Source organism: Ostrea edulis, chromosome 6 (genome assembly GCF_947568905.1).
Source record: "Ostrea edulis chromosome 6, xbOstEdul1.1, whole genome shotgun sequence".
Taxonomy (NCBI): domain Eukaryota; kingdom Metazoa; phylum Mollusca; class Bivalvia; order Ostreida; family Ostreidae; genus Ostrea; species Ostrea edulis.
In genome coordinates this window covers 70623586-70648503 of record NC_079169.1, presented here as the reverse complement: position 1 = coordinate 70648503, position 24918 = coordinate 70623586, and the positions used below count along the sequence as shown (strand labels likewise).

At 34.1% G+C, this 24918-nt stretch overlaps 2 protein-coding genes across 2 annotated transcripts in view; one reads left to right on the top strand and one right to left on the bottom strand.

Annotated features, from left to right (window-relative positions):
• LOC125648051 (Parkinson disease protein 7 homolog) overlaps positions 1-24918 on the bottom strand; it is a 112306-nt gene that overhangs the window by 78624 nt on the left and 8764 nt on the right. The window lies entirely within an intron of this gene.
• LOC125648046 (kinesin-like protein KIF28P) lies at positions 871-23862 on the top strand. Its single transcript, XM_056140660.1, has 21 exons — positions 871-1024; positions 1571-1776; positions 2493-2625; positions 3865-3944; positions 4091-4202; positions 4635-4746; positions 5251-5358; positions 6119-6249; positions 7608-7907; positions 9805-9929; positions 10393-10559; positions 14762-14893; positions 15574-15728; positions 15979-16265; positions 17207-17290; positions 17450-17512; positions 17940-18083; positions 18400-18525; positions 19505-19738; positions 20764-20902; positions 22256-23862. Exons 1-21 carry the CDS (start codon positions 979-981, stop codon positions 22501-22503), a joined length of 3132 nt encoding a protein of 1043 aa, XP_055996635.1. The 5' UTR covers positions 871-978; the 3' UTR covers positions 22504-23862.

Sequence of the window (24918 nt, the reverse complement as noted above, 5' to 3'; positions counted from 1 at the left end):
CGCGGAAGTATAATTCATTCGTAGCGCATAAAAATAGGTCTATGTACATGTATGATCCGAGGCTATGCCATATATTTTGTTATACATATGTCTATATGTCTTTAATTTGTATGATGCAATATATTGGGGGTGGATTGGAAGCAGTAAGCCTAGCTATTTTTGATATCAAAAGCGCAGTTCATGCAGTTATTTAATATGTGACCTGTGGATTAAAATAAATAATCTTATTGAGCGATGCATTTAGCAATCATTACGTGACGATTAAATGGCCTATATAGGCACTAATACCCCGTGTATTGGTTCGTCGTCAAAACACGCGGGGCAATATAAAGGAAAGCATTTTCAACATTGAATTCTTTTAAAAGTGTTGAATTGAAATTGAATTGGAACTAACTTGAATATACATAGGCTACAGTGTTTAAAAAATGAACCCCTCCATCAACCAAAAATAAATATAAAATATCTAAATAAATCTAAATTTTGTCATTAATTTTATTTTCTATGAAAGGCACAATTGCCTAGTTATTTTCAATTAAATAAAAACATTGGAAATTCATATGTTACTGATTCTCTTATTCTCTCTCTCTCTCTCTCTCTCTCTCTCTCTCTCTCTCTCTCTCTCACGATTCATATACAAACACACACATATATATGAAGTACTACATTATTTAATATAAGAACGGTTAGTGAAAGAACTTGCAAAATACTGATCTGTGTATTGCCGTACACTAATGCAAAACCTATTTTGTGACGTACGTGCTGTTTTACGTCACAGTGCTAAAAAGTGGCACGGGCACCCTGTCGGTGCCTCCAAATGAATGACGCGCGCTATAGCAACCAATCAAATGTTTATAAACAGCTGTGAAGTAAGTATGGCTGTTTGGTGAGGGGATCAACATTTTAACCGGCTGATTTGATTACTGTACGGGCAATTTAGGTGTTTAAAGTGGAAAAGTAAAGACACCTCAGCGTTTCATCATGCCGGAGGAAAATGTTCGAGTTGCAGTGCGAGTGCGACCTTTCATATCCTTTTTTTCTTGAGGAAAATATAGATCCGGTACACTGCACCGGGCGCTCTATGGGAACATATAATGATATATATACCGTACAAAGACTGCAGTTTATTTAAATATCGAGGCTTATAGGCTCAAGGTATATGGCCAGTCAGTGAATCTCTTTGATGGGCTCCGCTGTGAAAGAAGTGCCGAACTCTTCAACCATATTTTGTAACATTATATGTAGAGCACAGCAATTTCAATATTAGACCTTTATGTTAATATTAAAGCGTGATTATGCATTGAATATGCACATGTGCATTCAAATTTGAATTCAGAATAGTTATTGCAAATGGTTCAAATAATGAATAAAGTAGCAGTAATCTATGTTGAAGTATATTTTGCCTGTATTTGATATCTTTTGAATAATAATTTGATGGAGCATTTTGTATTAATGAATTATACAATTTGCTTTATCAAAGTAAAGGTATTCCAATATTGTCAATTAACTATACTATATTGTAACTCTTAATACATGTAACAGGCCTAATATGTCTTCCTTAACAATGCATACAATCGCCGAGAGAGGGAGCGAAATTCTACTCTTATTATTGATATGAATGGTGCCACCACAGAGATCACAGATCCCGCTGGAAATGACGAACCTCGAAAGTTTACTTTCGATTATAGTTTTTGGTCACATGATGGAAGCAAGGAGCAGGCCGACGGATACTATGGCCCAGATACATCACATCCAAATGGGAAGAAATTTGCTGATCAGGTTTGTTATCATTGCCAAGAGTGTAATTAATGTCATTTAAATGAAATGGTGATTCAAATGATCAAGTATCTGAAAACTAACGACACTCACTGTTTAGCAAAATCATCGATGGTTATTAAGGAGAACAGCATTCATAAGTGTCGTGAGAAAAGAGTGTTAAATTTAATACTAAACGTTTGATTTTTGTACATATTGTAACTTTGAATGTAACCTTTAATATTGAAGTTACTTTATCAATAAAGAAATACTTAAAGGATAAGGATAATGAGGGATGGTACGTAGTTTTATCACCAGTATCACATTATTAAAGCCACCAGGGCACGTAACTCCTGCCAGGCATGCGTCATACAATTGTTCCCAGCAATGGAAGAACTCTTAATTGGTGTAATTTTATTTTTCATTTTGTAATAATCAAAAATAGGGGTAGGATTGCCAAAACAACTTGTGTAGGATGACTACCAGCTATGCCTTTGTAACTTTTCATTTTAGAATTTTGAAAATACATTGATGTACTATATTCATTTTAATTATCTGAATTAGTTGGTACTAAGATATTACAGTAATTTAACTCTATATAGTTAGAGGATGCCACAGCAAGGTGTGCTTTATAGACAGCATTGTGTCATATCTAAACATGATGGCTTAAAACTTCATTTGCATTTTGATAAATTACATGCACAGAAGTTAATGAACTGCATAAATTAAATGAATTGCAGAAAAAAGTTTATAATGAATTGGGAGTGGCTGTCCTGAAGAATGCCTGGGAGGGCTACAACAGCACCTTATTTGCCTATGGACAGACTGGATCTGGGAAAAGCTGGTCTGTTGTAGGTTATGGAATTAACAAAGGTATGACATGATATAACAGGGTTATATGTATGGTAATGCCCATGTGTTTGTCCTTTACAATTTTTATCCATTGATTTAAAATTTTGAGCTCACCTGGATTAACAGCCCTATGTCAGCTTTTTTTATTTTTGAAATTTCTTCCATTTTCTGACATCTCTCTGTCTGTAAACTCCTCAATTTTTGATTTTTGATCTGAAAAATCACAGGGTCAATTTCAACTAAACTTGGTCAAAACACTTTCTGGGGGGGGGGGGGGGGGGGGTCATCTTACAGAATTTGTGATATAAGGGCATTTTATCCAACTTTTAGATGTTACTATTCATTTCATATCTAAGGAGAATTTTTGAGGATGCAGGCATGAGCTCCCAAAGGGGAACAACTCATCTCACATTGCAATATCCCAGAACAAGGACTGATCAATGATTATTATTTATATATTGAACTTAATTTGATGATAAAAGAATTTAATGATAGAATATATAAAAAAGAAAAGAATATTGTTAAAATTCATATACAATCTGATGTAGGGAAATTCCCTTATTTAGGAGTTTTTCTACAATTGAAGTGAATTTTTTTTTTACATGTATGAAGGGGAAATACTCATTTTTTGTCCAAAGGGGAAAGTGTAGAAATCTGTCATGTTTTCAATTTTCTGTGTTAGTAAATGACTAAAGGCATGTATCAATCTCGGAGGAAATCTGTGTTCTGGCAAGAACTCAAAAGTTATTGGTTCATATTTCTATAAAATATAACCTCGCATGTAAACTAAGTTCTGTATTTGACTGTATTTTCTGATTGATTTGATTTTGGGTGGGGATATGTATTCACAAAACACTGAGTATTCTGAAGTCTGCAGCAATAAGGTGCATGGGTCATTATTACTCGTCAGGGTGGTTACTGACTCACTCTATGTACAGAAATTTGTCAGGTGAGTAACGTTCACAGAAGGTGAGGCGAAGCTGAGTCATCTATATGGATTTTAACAACCCCTGAACAAATATTCTCTATAGACAATCGGTAACAATTCTAAGAAGTGTTTTGTTTTGACGAGGACCAATATGTTTAATATGTAAATGTGTATAAGAAAGTTATACAATTAAAAAGATGCCCTGTTGCTGTCACTAGATATTGTTACTCACTGTCTAAAGAAATTAAGATGGCAATCACATGATGCGTCATTCTAATCCGAGGCAAAACAAATGCTGATATTTACATACATCACTACATTTTCTTATGCAGGTATTGTGCCAATGTTCTGTGATGATGTATTTAAGCAGATTGAGGCAAAGAAGGCAGAGGGAGACAAAACGGAGTTTGAGGTGAGGAAAAAAAAAGAATATATTTGAGGTCATGATGCATTATACTATGCATTTTCATTGAAGCACAATGAAATATTTTCTTTTAAAAGTTGTGGATGCTAACCAGTGGATTACTTTGCTATTATGTCTCTGCATTCCTGTTACAGATCACATTCAGCATGTTGGAAATTTACAATGAACAAGTTCGTGACCTTCTTAGCAGCACCGCAAGGAAAGGTGGACTGAAGGTCAGACAACACCCTAAACTGGGATTTTATGGTAAGGTTTAGTATTTTTTTTATCCCAATGGGACTTAGTGAAAATAAATGTTTTGTCAAAACTTATATGCCTTGATTCCCCCTTATCCATATTTGATCCTTGTTTTAAAAAATATGCATGTGTAGAAAATGTGGTTATGTTTTAGCCAATAATTAAACAATAAAATCAGTAGTCACGATCAACTTGCATATGAAGTATGATGACTATTAAGTAAGCAGATCTCTTGTTATTAGTCAGACAATATATGATCTGCTGACCAGCAGACACAAACTTACTGGTACTGACTGATGGGTAAAGGGATATATATAGCAGTATATTGTACCTGCATGAAAAGGGAGATGCATGAAAATGAAAGAGAGAGAGTATTGACTTGTGTCATTGATTGATACATATTAATGTGTCTCTGATACGTGTATGTCTTCCCCTTGATAGCTGAAGGACTGCAGATCGTGCCAGTCAGCGATTATGCTGATATTGAAAGAAGAATGGAGGAGGGTACACAGAACAGAACTGTGGCCTCAACAAAGATGAATGCCACAAGCAGGTTTGTTTAGAGTCACTCATTCGTAACACTATAAAGATAACATACCCCAGCAACCACACTTGCTCTGTATTCAGTTCAGATTAGAACTGTTTGAATGAATTTTTCCCCCCATTACAATGTTTACCAGTAATGGATTTTAAGGAGGTATGCTACACCAGAGAAATTTGATGTAGATGAAAAGTGGAGGATATGTACAACAATATTTTGAAGTTGAAAATTTTCAAATTTACTTTATTTTGTCAAAAAATACAGTTTTAGAAGAATGTAATCTGAAAAAAATTTAAAACCCCTGCTGGACTCAAACCTACGACCTACAGTTCAGCAGTCGGTATTCTAACCTACTGACCTATTCGGCTAGGTATTTAAATGGAAAAGGAAAAGTCAAATATTGCTGATATCGATTTTTTCATCCATGTTTTTACAGGAAGTCAGCCATTATGACGATGTAGAGTACTACCTTAATGATATTCCATGATGTAGTTGCATGATTCTACTTTATTTTAGTCGTGCCCATACCATTGTTGGAATCACATTCATTCAGAAGTTCCAGAATGCTGCGGGAGAAGACACTACAAAGTCTGCTATCACCAATCTGGTGGATTTGGCTGGCAGGTAAGTCTCCATGACAAAATGCATCAGAGTTCGAACTAGATATTAAATTAGGAGGAATTAGCTTTTAACACACACACAACCAATGGCCGTACTTATTAGTAATAGCTATGATTATATTTTGCATTCTTTTGTACAGATAATCATAGATTGTTCACTGAATATTGGGAAATATGCCTGCTCAAATTTGTTGCACAAAAAACTGGACTGAGCTTGCAAGATCTGCTATTGTGTAATGACTAAGGACTGGCACATTGTCAATATTTAGTCAATGAACTTTTCATTACATATATTTCAAATTTTCGGCGCTTCAAGAATAGTACACTTGTTTACGTTTTCAGTATCAGGCTAAGTTATTGTTATTTGTAAACAAATACGATGTCAGGTCACAATCATTGATTTGACGTCACAATTGCGTGTCAAAGTAGTCCCCAGACATTTACAGGGTGGGCTTTTTATGGCTCAGAAAAAGCCTAGGTACTCTTTACAATCTATAGGAAAAAAATATCAGATACATGTGTGGGTAGGAATACACAGTGACATACAGTCAAAAATTATCATAATGTATATGTACTAATTTGCATTATTCAATTTGCCTGGTATTGCTGCATATTATTAGCATTATAGATGTAAAATAAAAACGCTTCTATTTACATTGAATTTAGATGGGATTTTTTGAAAATTATCATTGAAATATTGTATTTCCTATATCTGACAAAAGTTGATATCAGAATAACATGTAACATTGTATTTCTTCATTTAGTGAGAGAGCTGACAGCACAGGAGCTACTGGTGACCGTCTGAAAGAAGGAGCCGCCATCAACCAATCTCTCTCCTGCTTGGGAAATGTAATTGCTGCTCTTGCAGACAGATCCTCTGGAAAAAATACTCGAGGTGAGTCTGTGCTAGCTCTTTACAATGAAATATCGGCTTTGTTTTATGTAGCTCCATATTGACACATAGGCATGAATAATGGGACCTTTTGTACCCAGTGGGCGATTTTCTAAATTTTCAGCAGATCCTGCAAAATGAAAGACTTTTTTTGTTTTAGAGTTACACCTGTGTTTACCATTGTTTCTTTAAATTTTAGATCTGTATCCATTTCTACAACATGTTGTACAAATCTAAACTACATTTTTAGAAAAATTTCGTTAAAATTATTTTAAAATATGGGAAATGCATAGAAACATGATAGTTTTCCATAGGGAACTTTAGTAAAGTCAAACAAATTCAAAATAAATGCCTATGGAGACTCTGTGATGAATTGTTAGACTTTACTACAGTTCCCTATCTAGACTCTGTGATGAATTTGTTAGACTTTACTACAGTTCCCTATCTAGACTCTGTGCTGAATTTGTTAGACTTTACTACAGTTCCCTATCAAGACTGTGATGAATTTGTTAGACTTTACTACAATTCCCTATTGAGACTTTACAACAGTTCCCTATTGAGACTCTGTGCTGAATTTGTTTGACTTTACTACAGTTCCCTATAGAGACTCTGTGATGAATTTGTTTGACTTTACTACAGTTCCCTATCGAGACTTTGTAATGAATTTGTTTGACTTTACTACAGTTCCCTATTGAGACTTTACAACAGTTCCCTATAGAGACTCTGTCATGAATTTTTTTGACTTTACTACAGTTCCCTATAGAGACTCTGTGATGAATTTGTTTGACTTTACTACTGTTCCCTATCGAGACTTTGTAATGAATTTGTTTGACTTTACTACAGTTCCCTATTGAGACTTTACAACAGTTCCCTATAGAGACACTGTCATGAATTTGTTTGACTTTACTACAGTTCCCTATAGAGACTCTGTGCTGAATTTGTTTGACTTTATTACAGTTCCCTATAGAGACTCTGTGATGAATTTGTTTGACTTTACTACAGTTCCCTATAAAGACTCTGTGCTGAATTTGTTAGACTTTACTACAGTTCCCTATTGAGACTCTGTGTTGAATTTGTTTGATTTACTACAGTTCCCTATAGAGACTCTGTGCTGAATTTGTTAGACTTTACTACAGTTCCCCATAGAGACTCTGTGCTGAATTTGTTTGGCTTTACTACAGTTCCCTATAGAGACTCTGTGCTGAATTTGTTAGACTTTACTACAGTTCCCTATCGAGACTCTGTGCTGAATTTGTTTGACTTTACTACAGTTCCCTATCAAGACTTTGTGATGAGTTTGTTTGACTTTACTACAGTTCCCTATTGAGACTCTGTGATGAATTTGTTTGACATTACTACAGTTCCCTATCGAGACTCTGTGCTGACCAAATTGTTGAAGAATGCCCTAGGAGGTAACAGCAAGACCATCATGATCGCTGCACTGTCACCCGCTGACATCAACTTCGACGAGACTCTCTCCACACTCAGATATGCAGACAGAGCCAAACAGATCAAAAACTCCACCTCTGTGAATGAGGATCCCACAGAACAACTCATCAGGGAGCTGCAGGAAGAAAATGAGAAGCTCAAGGCAATGTTGAAATCTGGAAATCTGGAGATGGTGGCAGGTGAAGATGATGACGATGATTTGACGGATGAAGGTAACCTTTGTTGTATTTGTTATATTGCACTTCCCTCTGAAAACTAAAGCTGAGAAATAATGTCATTAAAAAAATTCATCTTATGTCTCTCCTTTCCAGAATAGGGACATATTGTTTTAGTGTGAATTCTTCTTCCACTTCTCATACAAAGTTTGTCTGGACCATAACTTTTTTGTCTTTTGAAATATGCCTTTGATATTTGGTATGTGGGTATAGCATTATAAGACAAGTTTATCAAGTACCATTTTTTATTACCTTTGACCATACCTTTTATGTAAAGGTCATGTAATAGAATTTTTTGGGCATTTGTTATACCCCCCGAACGAAGTTCAGGGGGGTATATAGGAATCACTCTGTGTCTCTGTCCGTCTGTCTGTCTCCAGATTCGTGTCCGGGCCATAACTTCTTTGTTCTTTGACATAGGCATACCATATTTGGCACACAGGTGGATCACCATGAGACAATGTGTCGGGTACCTTCATGACCTTTATATGACCTTGACCTCAAGGTAAAAATTAAAGTTTTTTTTTACAATGGATTCGTGTCCGGGCCATAACTTCTTTGTTCTTTGACATAAGCATACCATATTTGACACATGAGTGTATCACCATGAGACGATGTGTCATGTACCTTCATGACCTCCATATGACCTTGACCTCAAGGTCAAAATTAAACGTTTTTACAATGGATTCGTGTCAGGGCCAAGACTTCTTTTTTCTTTGATATAGGCATACCATATTTGACATATAAGTGTATCACCATGAGCCGATGTGTCATGTACCTTCATGACCTCCATATGACCTTAACCTCAAGGTTAAAATTAAACGTTTTTACAATGGATTCGTGTCAGGGCCATGACTTCTTTGTTCTTTGACATTTGCATACCATATTTGACACATGAGTGTATCACCATGAGACGATGTGTCAGGTACCTTCATGACCTCTATATGAACTTGAACTTTGACCTCAAGGTCAAAATTGATTAGAGGGTTTTGACATAGTCATACCATAAGACATGGGTCTATCACCATGAGACTATGTGTCATGTACATTCATGACCTCTTTATGACCTTGACCGTTGATCTCAAGGTCAAAATTATAGGTTTATACCATGGATTTGTGTTCGGACTATATCTTCCATTTTCTTCTACAAAGGCATACTATATTTTTACACTCAGGAAAGAGGTAATTTATGCCTATTAACAACACCCTTTGGGAGATTGGGGTAAGCGGGGGGTATTCTTAGTGAGCATTGCTCACAGTACCTCATGTTTTGTCTGGACCATAACTTGTCTTTTGACATAGGCCTTTAATATTTGGTATGTTGGTATACTATAAGACAGTGTGTTGCATACCGTTTTTGATGACCTTTTATGTAAAGTATGGAAAACGGAAGGGGAGACATCAGTTTTAGTGTTCTTAAACAATTCTTCCTAGTTATATGAGAGTTTAGCAACAAATAAAAAGAGAAAGAAAATTTCCAGATTACAGCATTGTCCAAACATTTAAAAGGATGTTTCATGATATCCGTAGTATAAACAGGATGTTTTATTTATCCATTGTATACATGTCATAAAAATCTTTCTTTTTTAAAACCTTGTTTTGAATTGTTTGTGGTAAGGCTGCACTGTTTAATGGGTTTTTTTTTTTTTTTTTTTTAGATAAAGCATCAATCTAGATTTAATTGCAATAAATATACATAGGTAGAATTTCTTACAGTGTTTTTACCCAGTAAGCATCAAAAGTGAATTGCACATAGAATTTCTTACAATGGTTATTTTTCTAAAACCTCCCTGGCGATCACTGTTTGAATATTTCATTGGTGGTAGTTTTAGGGGAAACTCGATCCCTTACATGTTGTAAACATGCTGATTATACCCCCTAATCTCTTTGGCAGAGAGGGCTCAGATAAAAGCAGAACTGGAAGACCAGTACAAGTCTATTTTGGATAAAAATGCTCAAGAAATGGAGGATATGAAGAAATCCTTTGAGGACAAATTAAAAGAAGCTGAGCTGAAAGGCGTAAGTATCACCCAACAATGTTCAGATTTGCTGATGCTGTGTGACTCTAATAATCTTTTTTGGGGATGGGTTTAGAGCTAAATCAGATTTTTTCAGAATATCAGATACTAGTACTGTGCTTGTACTTATTTTAGTGAATGTAAAGATTCAGCACGATTGTAGATCAGAAATTATTTGGTATAATCATCAATTAAATCAATAAGCATCTCTCCATACCATGTGAATATTGATTTATAAGTTGGTGTGGATTATTATTTAGTGCACTTGAGATCATGAAAACTTCAGAAAAATGTTAATTACACCAAAATAAATACACATGATTACAGTGTACTAACTGATTCTAAAGAAAGTAAAAAAATAAAATAAAAAGAATTGACATTCATTTGATTTGTTTTTCATGAAAATTTGAACAGTGCCAATTCTGACTCAATTTAGAAAAGTTTTAACAGAAATTATATTATAGGGTGGAGGAAGTACAGATTTTGCTGCCATTGCTGAAAAGAAAAAGACAGTACCCCATTTGTCTAACTTGAACCTTGACCCCCAGTTGTCAGGGCACATAACTCATTTTGTGGAGGGACCAGAGACCTGTGTTGGTTCAGAAGGGGACATTATGTTCAAAGGACCCAGGTATGCTTGTGTTGTGCAACATGTCATTGTGTAATTTTTAGTGAGTTGCAACAAAATTAAACTTGTGGTGAATGGTGTCAGTGCATCAACATTTCACTTTCAGTATCTCAAGTACTGATGGAACATTACCATGGAAACATTATATGATCAATCTTCATATTGATTATACCCTTCTCAAACAAAGTTTGAGTGTACATGTATGCTGGAATCATCTTGGTCTTTTTCCGTCCTTGTGACCCACTATTTTTCCAGGCCATAACTATGTGATGGATTATTATTAGAAGCTTATACTTGGTTAGATGGTGTTTCATGACCCTGACTCAAAGTTATGTGAACAAGATCAAGGTCACTGTTAAAAAAAAAGTTGGAATTTTTTCATGGACCATTTTGTAAATGGAGAAACATCTGAAGCTCATATTTAGCATTATAGGAGATCAATGTTTTATATGGGATATATGATAAATCTTTAAAGATGATGATTCAACTTTTTAGTCAAAGGCTCAAGTGAGCTTTTCTGATCAAAATCTGTCCGTTGTCTGTTGTTGTCGGCATCGTAAACTTTTCACATTTTTGACTTCTTCTCAAGAACCGGTGGGCCAATTTCAACCAAATTTGTCACAAAGCATCCTTGTGTGAAGGGCTTTCAAATTTGTTCAAATGAAGGGCCATGACCCTTTCAAAGGGGTAGATAATCACAAAAATAGGGTGGGGTTATTTAAAAATCTTCTTCTCAAGAACAACTGGACCAGAAAAGCTGAAGTTTACATGAAAGCTTCCTGACATAGTGCAGATTCAAGTTTATTCAAATCATGGCCCCCGGGGGTTGGATGGGGCCACAATAGGGGATCAAAGTTTTACATACTAATATATAGGATAAATCTTTAAAAATGTTTTTCTCAAGAACCACTGAGCCAGAAAAGCTGAGATTTACATGAAAGCTTCCTGACATAATGCAGATTCAAGTTTGTTCAAATCATGGCCCCCGGGGTTGGATGGGGCCACAATAGGGGATCAAAGTTTTACATACAAATATATAGGATAAATCTTTAAAAATGTTCTTCTCAAGAACCACTGAGCCAGAAAAGCTAATATTTACATGAAAGCTTCCTGACATAATGCAGATTCAAGTTTGTTCAAATCATGGCCCCGGGGGTTGGATGGGGCCACAAAAGGGGATGAAAGTTTTACATACTAATATATAGGATAAATCTTTAAAAATCTTCTTCTCAAGAACCACTGAGCCAGAAAAGCTGATATTTACATGAAAGCTTTCTGACATATTTCAGATTTCAGTTTGTTAAAATCATGGCCCCCAGGGGTAGGATGGGGTCACAAGGGTCCGGATCAAAGTTTTGCATACAAATATATAGGGAAAATCTTTAAATATGAGCCAAGATGACTCAGGTGAGCGATGTGGCCCTTGGGCCTCTTGTTTTATGCTCCCATGGCTAAAGTCAGGATGGGATGGGCATATTGTTCTTGTCCTGTCTAGACTATCTATCTGATACTTGAACCTTGCTCATAACTTTTGATTTGTGAGCCATAGGACTTTCATAAAAATCACAATAGCTTAACAACAGCAGGGCCAAGGTGACTTACGGGCCTCTTGTTTTCTCCTTTCCTCTACCATGTTTTTAAATATTGAGAAGAAACACAGTAAATTTCAAATGTCTCTTATTTCACTATTATTGTATTTTAGTGTTTAAAATGTGGTAAGTTTAAACTCAGAATGGTGAACTGGTTAAGAAATGATACTTGATAGTTCTAAAAACTTAAATTTACATAGTAAACATGATAGAGATGTATCGACATAAGACTTTAAAAATACTGACTGTTCACTTTAAATTGTTTATAGTTTCAGACATACATGTACGTAGTAAACAGGTGTGAGAATTGCATGTTCACTGTTAGCCAGGTGAAAACTCTGTAAATGTACCATTATATTGTATGTTATTTCCATGTACTCATAGCAGGCCAGATCTCAGAATCAATATTATATTTGCTTGATTGACTAAACATTGAAGCAATGTAGTAGTTTATACATTTTGACAACAGAGTTATTATTCTGTGTACACCTATCCACACTTAGCAGTAACTGCATCTGTGAGACGTTTAGATGCATTTACTTTGTATATGACCACAATTGCCCCATTCTTACATAGGAAATCCGTAACCAGTACATGTACTTTTGGAAATAAGTACCTCCAACAAATACTGGAAAACAAACTGTAACTTAAAAATTATACAAATCATATAGAAAATTTAAAAGAATTTTGTCAAAATCAATTTCTTTCAATTAGTTTTTATAGAGAATAAATATTAGTAAAATTTTGTTAGGTTTTATTGATGCAAGTGTGAAAATAGAGCTAATTTGAATATTGTAGAATTTCAAATGCTGTATGTGATTAATCTTTCAGAATTTAGAAGTTTGTGCATAGTAATACATAGGGCAACTTTCAGCATTTTAAATTTTACCTGTCATCAGGGAAAAATAAATGAAATAAACCATATTACCTATATAGATAAACAAGCATTTTATTTCTTGCAAAACTGATAAATTTAATGTAACAAATTGAAATAATAGCAGAAATGGTCCAATGTCAAATATGGTTATCTGTGAATTTTCGCTTTCATCACCTGCCACTGTTACTAAACATTGATATACGAAATGCTCTCGGACTATCATAGAAGTACTGTTACTAAACATAAGCATACCCCATGATGATACGGAAATTCAATGTTAACACTATTATGCAAGTACTGATATTAAACATAAACTTTAGGAGTATGTGTATGTTCTTTTTTGGTTAAATTTGTGAGATACTGTTTATTCAGTGTCAAGGGTGCACATAGGGGCTCCTGAAAGGGAAAACCAAAATGTAAAATAAGTATTTAATAACATATTCCCAGTGAACTGCAATTGCTTTAATAGAATATTTTCCATGATGAGTTGAAGTGCATCCTTGAATATGCCAGCAAACCAATTGCAGTTCATAACATCATATATTCATTGAAAAATCTTACTTATTATATATGTTTCTATATCATTCTATGGCACGCCAAATTCACAAAAATGAGCTAAACATAGTTTCACAGATGATAAAATAGGTTTATCGACTGTAAACTATAGTTTACGGACTGTAAACTGTAGTTAACGATTCGTTAACTATAGTTTTCATCCGTAAAACTATATTTAACGGTTGTAAACTATAGTTTACAAATGCTAATCCAAGTTTATCTGTCTTTAAATAAACGTTAACAATAGATTTTGCTGATAAATACAGATTCACATTTGTAAACTATAATTTACATTCGTTAACTATAGTTCACAATTGTTAATCCTAGTTTCACAAATTGTGATACTATATTTATCAGACTTGTAAACCGTAGTTTACAATCGTGAAACCGTATTTATCAGATAAATTATGTTTTGCAATCGCTAATGATTGTTTTCATTGTTAATTATAGTTTACGCTTGTGAAACATAGATTATCTGTTAACTATGGTTTACAGATGTGAAATATAGATTAACGTCGTTAACTATAGTTTACAGTCCGTAAACTATAGTTTACAGTCGATAAACCTAGTTTATCAACTGTGAAACTATGTTTAGCTCATTTTTGTGAATTTGGCGTGCCATATCATTCAATATGCAATCCATATGGTAACGCATGGTGATGGCATGTGCATTTAATTTCTTTGGTAGAAATGTAGGAAATTTTATACAAAGTTCTGCTAGAATGCATAGATGGAAAATGAGACATTAGTATTGATGTGTTGTCATCTGAAATGTTATACAGATGGAAGTATACTGTATCATGCATGATATTCAAAATGAAAATAGTAGAATAAGTAGAAAATATATCGAGCTAAATGACAAACACTGTTTCGAATCATGGCAAAGATATATAATTCAATTGTTGTGAATTTTTACTGGTATTTGGAAATGAAATGAACATTCATTTTCTTGATACATGTAGGTTTCATATAGAGTTAATTTTGTAATTGTTAATGCAGGTTTCATATAGAGTTAATTTTGTAATTATCAATGTAGGTCTCATATAGAGTTAATTTTGTAATTATTAATGTAGGTCTCATATAGAGTTAATTTTGTAATTATCAATGTAGGTTTTATATAGAGTTAATTTTGTAATTGTTAATGCAGGTTTCATATAGAGTTAATTTTGTAATTGTTAATGCAGTGTGGTAGCTAAACATGCCATGATCCGAGAGGAAGGCGGGAAGTATACGATTGAACCATGTGAAATGACCAACAGATTGGTACAGAATGGAAAGGCAGTAGTAGCCAAACAGCCCCTCAGTCACAACGACAGGTACAACTTTAGTGAACTGTATTTCATATTGTTGGAACAAAGTATTAGAGTTTGTAATGTTGATGTCTTACAGATATATTACAAGTATCATGATAGTCAGTATCCAAATACATGTGATTTGTAATCAACTTCTTTATGTTGCTTAGATTTAAAATTATCTTACTAGCAGTATAAAGTGTGCTGCAATTTAATATTCCAAATTCTTAGTGTGTTATCATTGATTTTACTATGATCATGATTTTAAGTAGCCACAGAATTGTAGCTCTCTGGGAAAAATGTTTTGAAGAGAGCTAAGATTGTTGTTCTTGAAAGTTTCTAGGAGGAAATCTAAGAAAACTAACTTGGAAATGAATTCCAGCAAATCTTACATACTTGCTTTTATTGCAGACTTATCTTACACACCATACTTTTATTACAGACTTATCTTACACATCATACTTTTATTACAGACTTATCTTCAGGACTACACAGTACTATGTTTTATTGCAGACTTATCTTCGGGACTACACAGTACTATGTTTTATTGCAGACTTATCTTACACACCATACTTTTATTACAGACTTATCTTTGGGACTACACAGTACTATGTTTTATTACAGACTTATCTTTGGGACTACACAGTACTATGTTTTATTACAGACTTATCTTTGGGACTACACAGTACTATGTTTTATTGCAGACTTATCTTCGGGACTACACAGTACTATGTTTTTGTCAATCCTAAAGAAAGAGACGCCTCCAAACAGAAGTACCCAGAGGTGACCTTTGAGATGGCTCAAGAAGAGGTCGCCAAAAAGTCCGGATTTGACATGAGTGGAGAAAACAAATCTAGAGGTGTGTTGACTTGAAGGTGGTCCTGTAGAGTAAGCAAAACGCATTTAAATGAAATCAAATTTTTATGATTTGAAAAGAGATTGAAGACCACAGGCTTACTAAAAACAGACATGCCTAACAGCCTCTCTATATTGGCTTCCTTTTTAAAAATAAAAGTTACGTGTAATGTTTGTCAGAATACATGTAATGTTAATTCTGTAGTGTCTTCAGATTTGATAATGATGAACACATTTCCTTCTTTTCACGCCAGAGGATGCTCTGTTACAAGAAGACATGCTGGAGATCATGCCAGCAGTGGAGGAAGCTAACGCTATTAGTCAGGAACTGGACAAAAAGATGAAGTTTGAATCTATGATTGTGTCCCCGGAGGCCAGGGGAGAACAGACTGGCAGAACAGAAGTCATGATCAAGGCCACAAATATAGAGACCAAGCATGAATGGATCTGGCCAAAAGTCAAATTCATGAACAGGAAGTATGTAATGCAGGAGATGTACAACGACTTCCTGGATGGGGATGACCCATGGGAACTACCCCCTGTAAGTATATACAAATAAAAATTCTAGACTGATCGTAAATCAGGGAAACCATATAGTTTTTGGTCTGTTTTTTTGTCTGTCTGCACTTTAACCTTGATCGTAACATTTTAACCTGTACAAGATGGATCCGACTATATAGGAGGTAAACTGAAATGTCATGGTCAAATCCATATGAATGAAGGTCAAGGTCATTTATCAAGGTTGAATTTGCCGAACTTAAACTTCTCCACACACCTCGTTCTTCATCAGATCTCTCTTCTAGGCAAAAAGACATTAGGCGTAAATGATATGAGGTTAATACTCTAGATACACGCGCTATCACAACATTGACAATGTTATGTCAATCCATCTACAATAATTAATGTGGAGAGAAATCTTGTGTGGACTTTCAATATTCACTAATAGTATCAGCAAGTTTCACAAAATATTAGGATTTACAAGTACGAGTGGCCAGTGGCAGTGACTCCATGGTAGAACATTCGCTTCATGTCCGGAAGGTCACGAGTTTGAGTTCCACTCATACCATGGCCGCATCAAATCTAAGATGTAAAGTCAGGTAGTGATTTCTCCCTTGCCAAACGCTCAGCATTTAGAAGTGAGAATCACGGGTCTTTTGGATGTCCTTAAAATAGAGATCCTGTGTCGCTGCAGGTGTTGGTTCTTTAAAGACTGAGTCTCTGCTATGGCCCTGAGTGCTAAGCATAAGTTAGTGATATTGCAATATGAGTGAAAAATTCTCAAATGGACATAAAACATACAAATAAACAAACAAATACAAGTATGTGTGCATTGTTTGTTTGGGTTTTTTTTTAGGAATGAAAATCAATATCCTACAGTTGATTGAATTTCCATGAATAAATCATCATGGATAGGTAGTAAATATTTTGTGAACTGTGAATTTCTTCAATATGCATAATAGATTTCAAATGATTCTTTTGTAGGAGAAGGATCCGTTTATTGATGACATTAATGCAGAGTTCCACATCGGTAGTGTTAAAATATGGCTGCAGTCCACTGCCTACATGGTATGAGTTTCACTAGTCCTTTTGACTCAGTAACAATATATAGAGGGATATTTAGTAGTACCCTGCATCGAAATAAAATAGTTTTCATGAATCTAAATAAAATGTTGTTTAATTGAAAGAAAGTGGTGATGACACCATCTTGATTTTGAATTTGTGCAGATAGCCATGAAGGAACAGTTGGATGTTATTGACTTCCGCGGTTATGAAGTGGGAAAAATCAATGTAAGTTACACAACTCATGTAATCAAAGTACCGCAGACATATACATGCCGGTGATTTGCAATTCTTTTTCAAAAGATTTTAGAGTGATATATTACACCCTCACAGTGGGATTCAGGGTGATTTACTGAAGTTACGCAGTGGTGTGTTTGTGTGGAGTGAGTGCCTGCATAACATGGGATACAAAATGCATCGAGTACCATGTTGTCTGACTATAAGATTTCAGTTATACAAAAGCATTTTGTTGTCATACATGTATTTAGAAAATATATGATCATATACATACAACATTAAAATCATCATTGAAATAAGCTGTTCAATAATGTGTATTCATATGATTTTGAAAAAATGCCATATTCTTTTCTTCTCGTTTAGGTATAGAGAAAATATGTCTTTTCTTGACTATAACAGAATTTGTTTTTGATACCAGATTGAGCTTGTTCCTTGTAATAAGTCGGGGAAGGAATATGCGGAGGACGAGGTATTTGTGGAGGACACATCAGAACTTGTGGGGAAAGAACTCTACTTCAAACTGAAGCTGGAGAATGCCATGGGTCTGCCATCACGATTCACGGTAAGCTTTAGGATTGCTAGATCATATATTTATAGTTGAGTTAAAAAGTGAGTCATGTTTTTAATATCTAGACATTCAGAACACATAAAATGTTACGACTTTAAAAAGATCAAGAAAGTTTTAACATTTTCAACATTTCTTATTTTAGATAGGCATGCCTAAGTACTGAATGACCACACTATAAAATGGGAAATCTACAGTCACTTTGAATGATTTGCATGAATTTTTTATGGAATTTGTAGATGTCAGTGTTAGCAGAAAGTTGTAAGAGCATGGATTTGGTTATTGAATTCAAATATTGTTTATCTGCTTTCAGGATCTGTATGCCAAATACATTTTCAACCTTGAACAAAAACCATATGAGACCAAAAAGATGGCCAATACAATCAATCCCCAGTGGAACTTGAACCAGGTTCATGGATTTGCTAAAGTCACTACTGAAGTAAGCTTATAAAGTTTAGAGAGAGATATTGAAAGAGTTCATCAATGTTTCTGGCTATGAGGACAAAAGGAAGTTTTTTGACCCCTGAGACAGTGATTTCTGACTGTTGCTGTCAAAAAGGATAAGTCTCTCGGTTTTGTCATCATAGTCAGAACCTTTATAGGGTTCATGTACTTTTTTCCTTACTAGCTAAGGACCAGATGTATGTCTAGCAGTAAAATATTTACCTCTTGTATGTTTCTCTCTTGGCCACACTACTGAATTATTTGTTATCAAGCTGTTTTAAATGGTTTCTTTTGAAGTCTCATAATTTTCTTGTTTATGAAAAAATTACCCACGTACTAGTGGGGTATCTTATGACATTTTTATTGACAAACAAAGGCTGGTACCCAGGGATGAAAATATACAGTGAATGTCTTCTTTATACCCAAAGGATAAGTTGTTTTGGTTGACCAGTACATGTCTTTTTGCTAAGTGTACTGGATAGAAGGTTGATTTTTTACAAACTATTGAAAAGTAGAAATATTGATTGCCATGTGAGAGTGAAACAGGGGTAATACATGCATGTCTCAAGTGATGTCACACCCGATACAGTGGAAACATTTCATGTGACTGGAATCTATTTGTTCTTGGAAAAATAGTCATAAACCTATCTGAATTACGATTTTTTTTCATAACAACACTTTAACACTTGACACAAAAAAAAGAAGAAGAGAAAACTTCATAGGTGTGATATAATAGTAAAATACATAGGTGTGATATAATAGTAAAATCCACAGGTGTGATATAATAGTAAAATACATAGGTGTGATATAATAGTAAAATACATAGGTGTGATATGATAGTAAAGTCCATTTACTGTGGATTAAGTGTTAATTCCCAGGTTTTTATTTTCACATATGTAGATAGATGGATAAAAAACACATAGATTCATTCATTACAGAAAATTGTGACATTTTCCTTTAATTTTCTTGATTAGGATATTACATTCCTCCAAGAAGGAGCCATCATGCTGCAGGTGTGGGGGAAACAGAAGCCGCCGAAAGAGAAAAAAACCGTGAACACCAAGGATGCGCTCATTAAAGGAGCCATGACCAAGGGTCAGTCCCACAATGTCAACACCAACAACAAAAAGGTGGACCCTGAAAAGGTCAAGTACATGATGAAGTGTGCAATGTTAGAGAAACAGAACCAGCATTTGGAGCAGAAACTGGTGAGGATACAATCTTTTTAAAATGTCAAATGTTTGGATTTGGTGGTGGATCAAAGAAAAGTTGAAGGAAATCAGTACCTCATACATATGTATTGTTTTAAATTTTGCATCAGCTTGGGCCTGTGTATTATAAGGATATTAAAATATGTGCTCTTTAATGGAGAGAAATCATTTTGGGCATGTCACTGTTAAACACATTAAAATTATGATCATTTTAGGTGAAAACTTAGCCTTTCAAAAAGATTTTAACTTGCCATTTTAGCAGTCATCAAATTTAGACATTACAGGTATCAGCAATGGTTCTGACAAAGCTAAAGATAATTCATGCTAAATAAATCAATCGTTGGATTTCGGGCATTAATAAGTGTGTAAATGATTTTATGAAATGATAGTTTCTGGAGTGGTATGCATTAAGTTGACAGTTGTGTGTAGGAGATGACTGCCAGTAAATGTTGATCTCAGTGTGGGCCGTAGAAAGGCTCTGGGAGCTGAATGACTGGTTATTAAGAAGCAAACATGAAATAATTATCAATGGGTTTAAAGAAAGTGGCATTTTGTACTAAGTGACAGTAAGGTGATTATGCAGTTTGGTAACCATTGAATTGGGTAGTTGATATTGTAATTTACATGAATTTCTTAAATTACTGTAAGTAACCATCTTGTTTCGGATATTTTTTCATCAGCAGATGTTGCTAAAATTTTATTATGCTAATAGTGAATTATTAGAATCGATTTGAATAAATTTGCCAGTTGCTAAAAACTGTTATGCAGTATATAATCTGTATTTTTATTTTCACTTACTGTTAGTATAAAGTTACTGATATTGTCTGGGGGGGGGGGGGGGGGGGGGGGGGGGGCACAGTAGACACAAAGTCCTCTGCCAAGACCTTGACAATGTTCAGTTATTTCAAAAGCATGAAAATATGATCCGCTGAAGAGAAATGATTTTATACTGTGTTTGAATGTTTCCAGAATTAATTGGCTGTTTATACACATGACAATTTTTGGCATGGTTCCGATTGTAGGTAGCCATGAAGCGTATGTTGGAGGAAGCAAACAAACACAAGAAAAAGAAGCTGACAGTTCAACTGATCCACAAGATTTACCACGCACCGTCAAATGATGCTGCAGAGAAATGCATAGCTCTCATTCCACAGGAAAAAGGTAAATAGTTGGTACGTATTTCAGGAGAAATTTTCTTCTCTGCTTTCAAAAGACCTAGCTTGTTAGGTATGATATTGTTTGTGGTGAGATTTAGTCTAATTATGCAGCCCAGTTGTGTGGAGCGCCAAATTAACATAAACTCAAATAATTGAAGATATTTTCAATTATTTGAAGATATCATTAATTCATTTGATGCCCACAACAATTTAATTAAAGATCTCTTCAAATAATTAATGATATCTTCAATTCTGAATTATTGTGTGCATTAATTGAATTGATGATAGCATTAATTCTTCAGCTGAATTGATGCGCGCTTTAATTGAATTAATGATCTCTTCAAATGAATTAATGATATCAACAATTGAATTGATGTGCGCTACAATTCAATTGAAGAGAGCAATAATTGAATTGATGCACACATTAATTCATTTGATGAGAGCAATAATTGATTTAATGCACGCATTAATTCAATTGTTGCTCTCTTCAATTGAATTAATGATATCTTAAATTCATTTTAAGAGAGCAATAATTCTTTTAGAAATAGCAACTATAAAATTAAAGATATCCTCAATTCAACATATCCACAATTGAATTAATGATATCTTTAATTGAATTGTTGCTCTCTTTCAAAGAATCGATGCATGCATTAATTCCTTATACAAAAGCATTGTAAATAATTAAAGATATCTTCAATTGGATTAAAGAGATCATGAAATTATATATGCCGAGCTCTAAATTATTGCGAGCAATATTTCTATGAAATTGTTGCTCTCATCAATTGAATTGAAGAGAGCAATAATTGAATTAATGTGCGCATCAAATCTTTTATTGCTTTCATTCAATTGATGCGTGCATCAATTGAATTGAAGAGGGTAATAACTGAATTAATGCGAGCATTAAATCAATTATTGCTCTCATCAAATGAATTGATGAGAGCAATAATTGAATTGAAACGCGCATTAATTCATTTAATGAGAGCAAAAATTGATTTAATGCACACATTAATTCAATTAAAGAGAGCAATAATTGAATTGATAATATCTTCAAATAATTGAAGCTATCTTTAATTATTTAAGTTTATGTTAATTTGGTGCTCCATACAGTTGACTTGTTTCAATTTCATCTGCCAAATCAAAGGTTCGTTGATGACTGAATCTATGTAGAAATAGCATTGAAATTAATGGCATAAAAATTTGGAGTACAAAATCCACGTCTTAAAAATACCAGTGCAAGTACAAATAGGTAATAGCAAACAAAACTTGATAAAGTATTTATTAAAAAAATGTGTAAATATGATGTGAAGGAACTGATGAATAGAAGAGTTTATGTAATAAAAAAATTTCAACTTTATAGATGACTCTTCATCTGATTCATCTTCCTCCTCCTCCTCATCCTCCTCTTCCTCATCTGATGAGGAAAATAAAGGGAAAAATAAAGATGCTAAAAAGAAAAAGAAGCCATCATCAAAGTCTAAGCGGTCAAAGAGCCCAAAAGCCACACATCCACCGAAGGAAAAGGAAAACGAAAAGAAAGCTGTAAGTAAACAGACCTCCAATGCTATAAAAAACCAGAACAAGTCTAGCTCATGTGTACTCTTATAACTGCAAATCTGTGTGAAAAATATGTTTGACCCTGACCGTTTCTATTTCTTTTTTCATCTTGGGAGTTTTGTACAGAATAGACTGTTGATATTGATATGCTGTCATCATTAAATGTTTTTTACCTGCTAGATATTTGCTGCACATTGTATTTAAAACAAAAGCCAACCATACATTTGCTCAGATTCCCTTCTTTTTTTGTGTTCTTGTATTGTTATCAAATATGTATATTTAATATGTACATTTGTCCTATTTGCTATGAAAAATACTCTGTACATGTATTTCCTTTATACTTTAAAGACTTTATTTAGTATTAGAAACACACACTGCATTTTGTTTTGTACTGTGAATTTATTGTATTGTCAGAGAGTTCATAATTTATTATTATCACATTATTTTTAAAACTTAGAGCTGATGTAAATAGTTTTTGTGGAATTATTCAATTTACATCAGTTTTGAATTTAATTAATCTCTGGGCATTCAAAATATACACATGTATGATATGCTCCAGTTATTATTCATTTGAATGTGACCACATTCCATCAATTCTAGTATGTGATACTTTCCATTTTCCGTCCATTTTTCGATGATATTATGAATTATTAATGAGTAATGTATGTGCTTGCAAATACATGTATTTTATTTTAACTTGGTATCAGAATGCCATTTTTTTTTTTTACACATGCCTGTAATACTATGTTACTCCCCCACGCTTTTATTTTATTTTTTTTTTTTTTTACACATGCATGATACTAATAATGAAATCCCATTTGTTTTGGTAAGCAGGGTACTTTTGAAAAATATTTTGTTTTGTTGTGAATGTTAAATTTTGACCAAACAGAATGCTCTATATACTTCTGTAAATATCACAGTTATTACTTAGATAAATAAGACAATTTGAAATTCATTTTAATTGATAACTGACCATTTCATTGAATTTATATGGCTTGTTTGGCACAGTTCTGCAAGCTTTCAGCTCTGGGTGCAGTCTAGTAGTTTGCACATCAATATAGGAAAGCACAAATACAATGCTGTAACCAAGAAAAAAAAATCCTTTAATTCATAGAAACCAATAGTAACCCAGGATTAAGTTTGGTGTTAAATCTGCGGAGGTTGTATTTATGGTATAACGTAATGATTTGCTTTTCATGGAAATGATTGTCTAAATTATTTGTTGGTAACAGAATTGTTTAGATTTGGCTGTGAAATGTTGTAACTGACTGTGATATATACATGCATTGAACTGTTACAGTGTAATTGTCATAGTTTCTGTTTTTGTGAATTAAGTCCAGTGTTAATAACGAAAACCAACTTGAGATGTTTTTGCTGTTGAAATAAATCATATGATCAACATTCCCCAAATATGGTGTTCTTTGTCTTGCCTCTACTTGACAGTATATTGTGTGGTTTCAAGAAAAGTGCATTCACTAAGTATATAATTTTTGATCAAAGAATACAAGGAGTAATTTGTACAGTTGGCAAAATCAACTATGCATATTCACCACGTTTCTATTGTTTTCACGCTCCAAAATACAAAAAGCCTAGTAAAGCATTTCATCCAAAAAATTAATTTGTAAATGCCATTCTGATTCTACACACAAATACGCAGAAGTTATTTAAAAATATCTGGTGTTCCTAGTTAAAATATCTACATAGTCTTTGATGATTAGGTCTTCCAACAGTCCGTTGGAACTCCCATGGGCATGAATTGTGCTTCTTTATTAACTAACCTGGTTTTGTGTTCTTATAGGGCAAATTTATCAAAAACCGTCTACAAGTGCAAGGCAAGGGAAAATATCTTGCTGTGGCCTTCAACTAGACATCAGGGGCGCGTTTTACAAAAGAACTTACGACAAACTTTAAATGCTGCAAATTTCAACTTTATTGTAAATCATTCACTCCAAATGCAAAATATTTTTTATAGAAAATCTTGAAAATTAAGCCTCAGAAAAGTTTTAATTCATTCATTTAAAGTAATAACTATACTACAATATAAGACTTACGACTTTGTCGTAAGTTGTTTTGTAAAACGGGCCTGTTATTAACGGCGTTTTATCTTTTACAATACTCGTTTATGTTAATTCGATATACCTCGGTGAAATCAACGGAGTCTTCCTAATCTGCTTCATGTTTAGATATCTTACTGAGCATGGACATTAACTACAAACTAACAACTCAATGACAGACGGTGACTGCAGCTTCTCCACTGTCATTTCCCCAGATTTAGGGCTCTGCAATATGACGGATGCCCTGTAGCAATCACTTTCCGACCGTCATTACTCTCTGTGGCACTCCCATAACTTAGGTTTCATGGGGAAGATTTTCATAACTTTATACATATTACTTAGATTAGGCAGAGGAAGATACCCTCGTTTTTGGCCTTGTCGTGGCGGAGTTATTGGATTTTTTTTAGTCAAT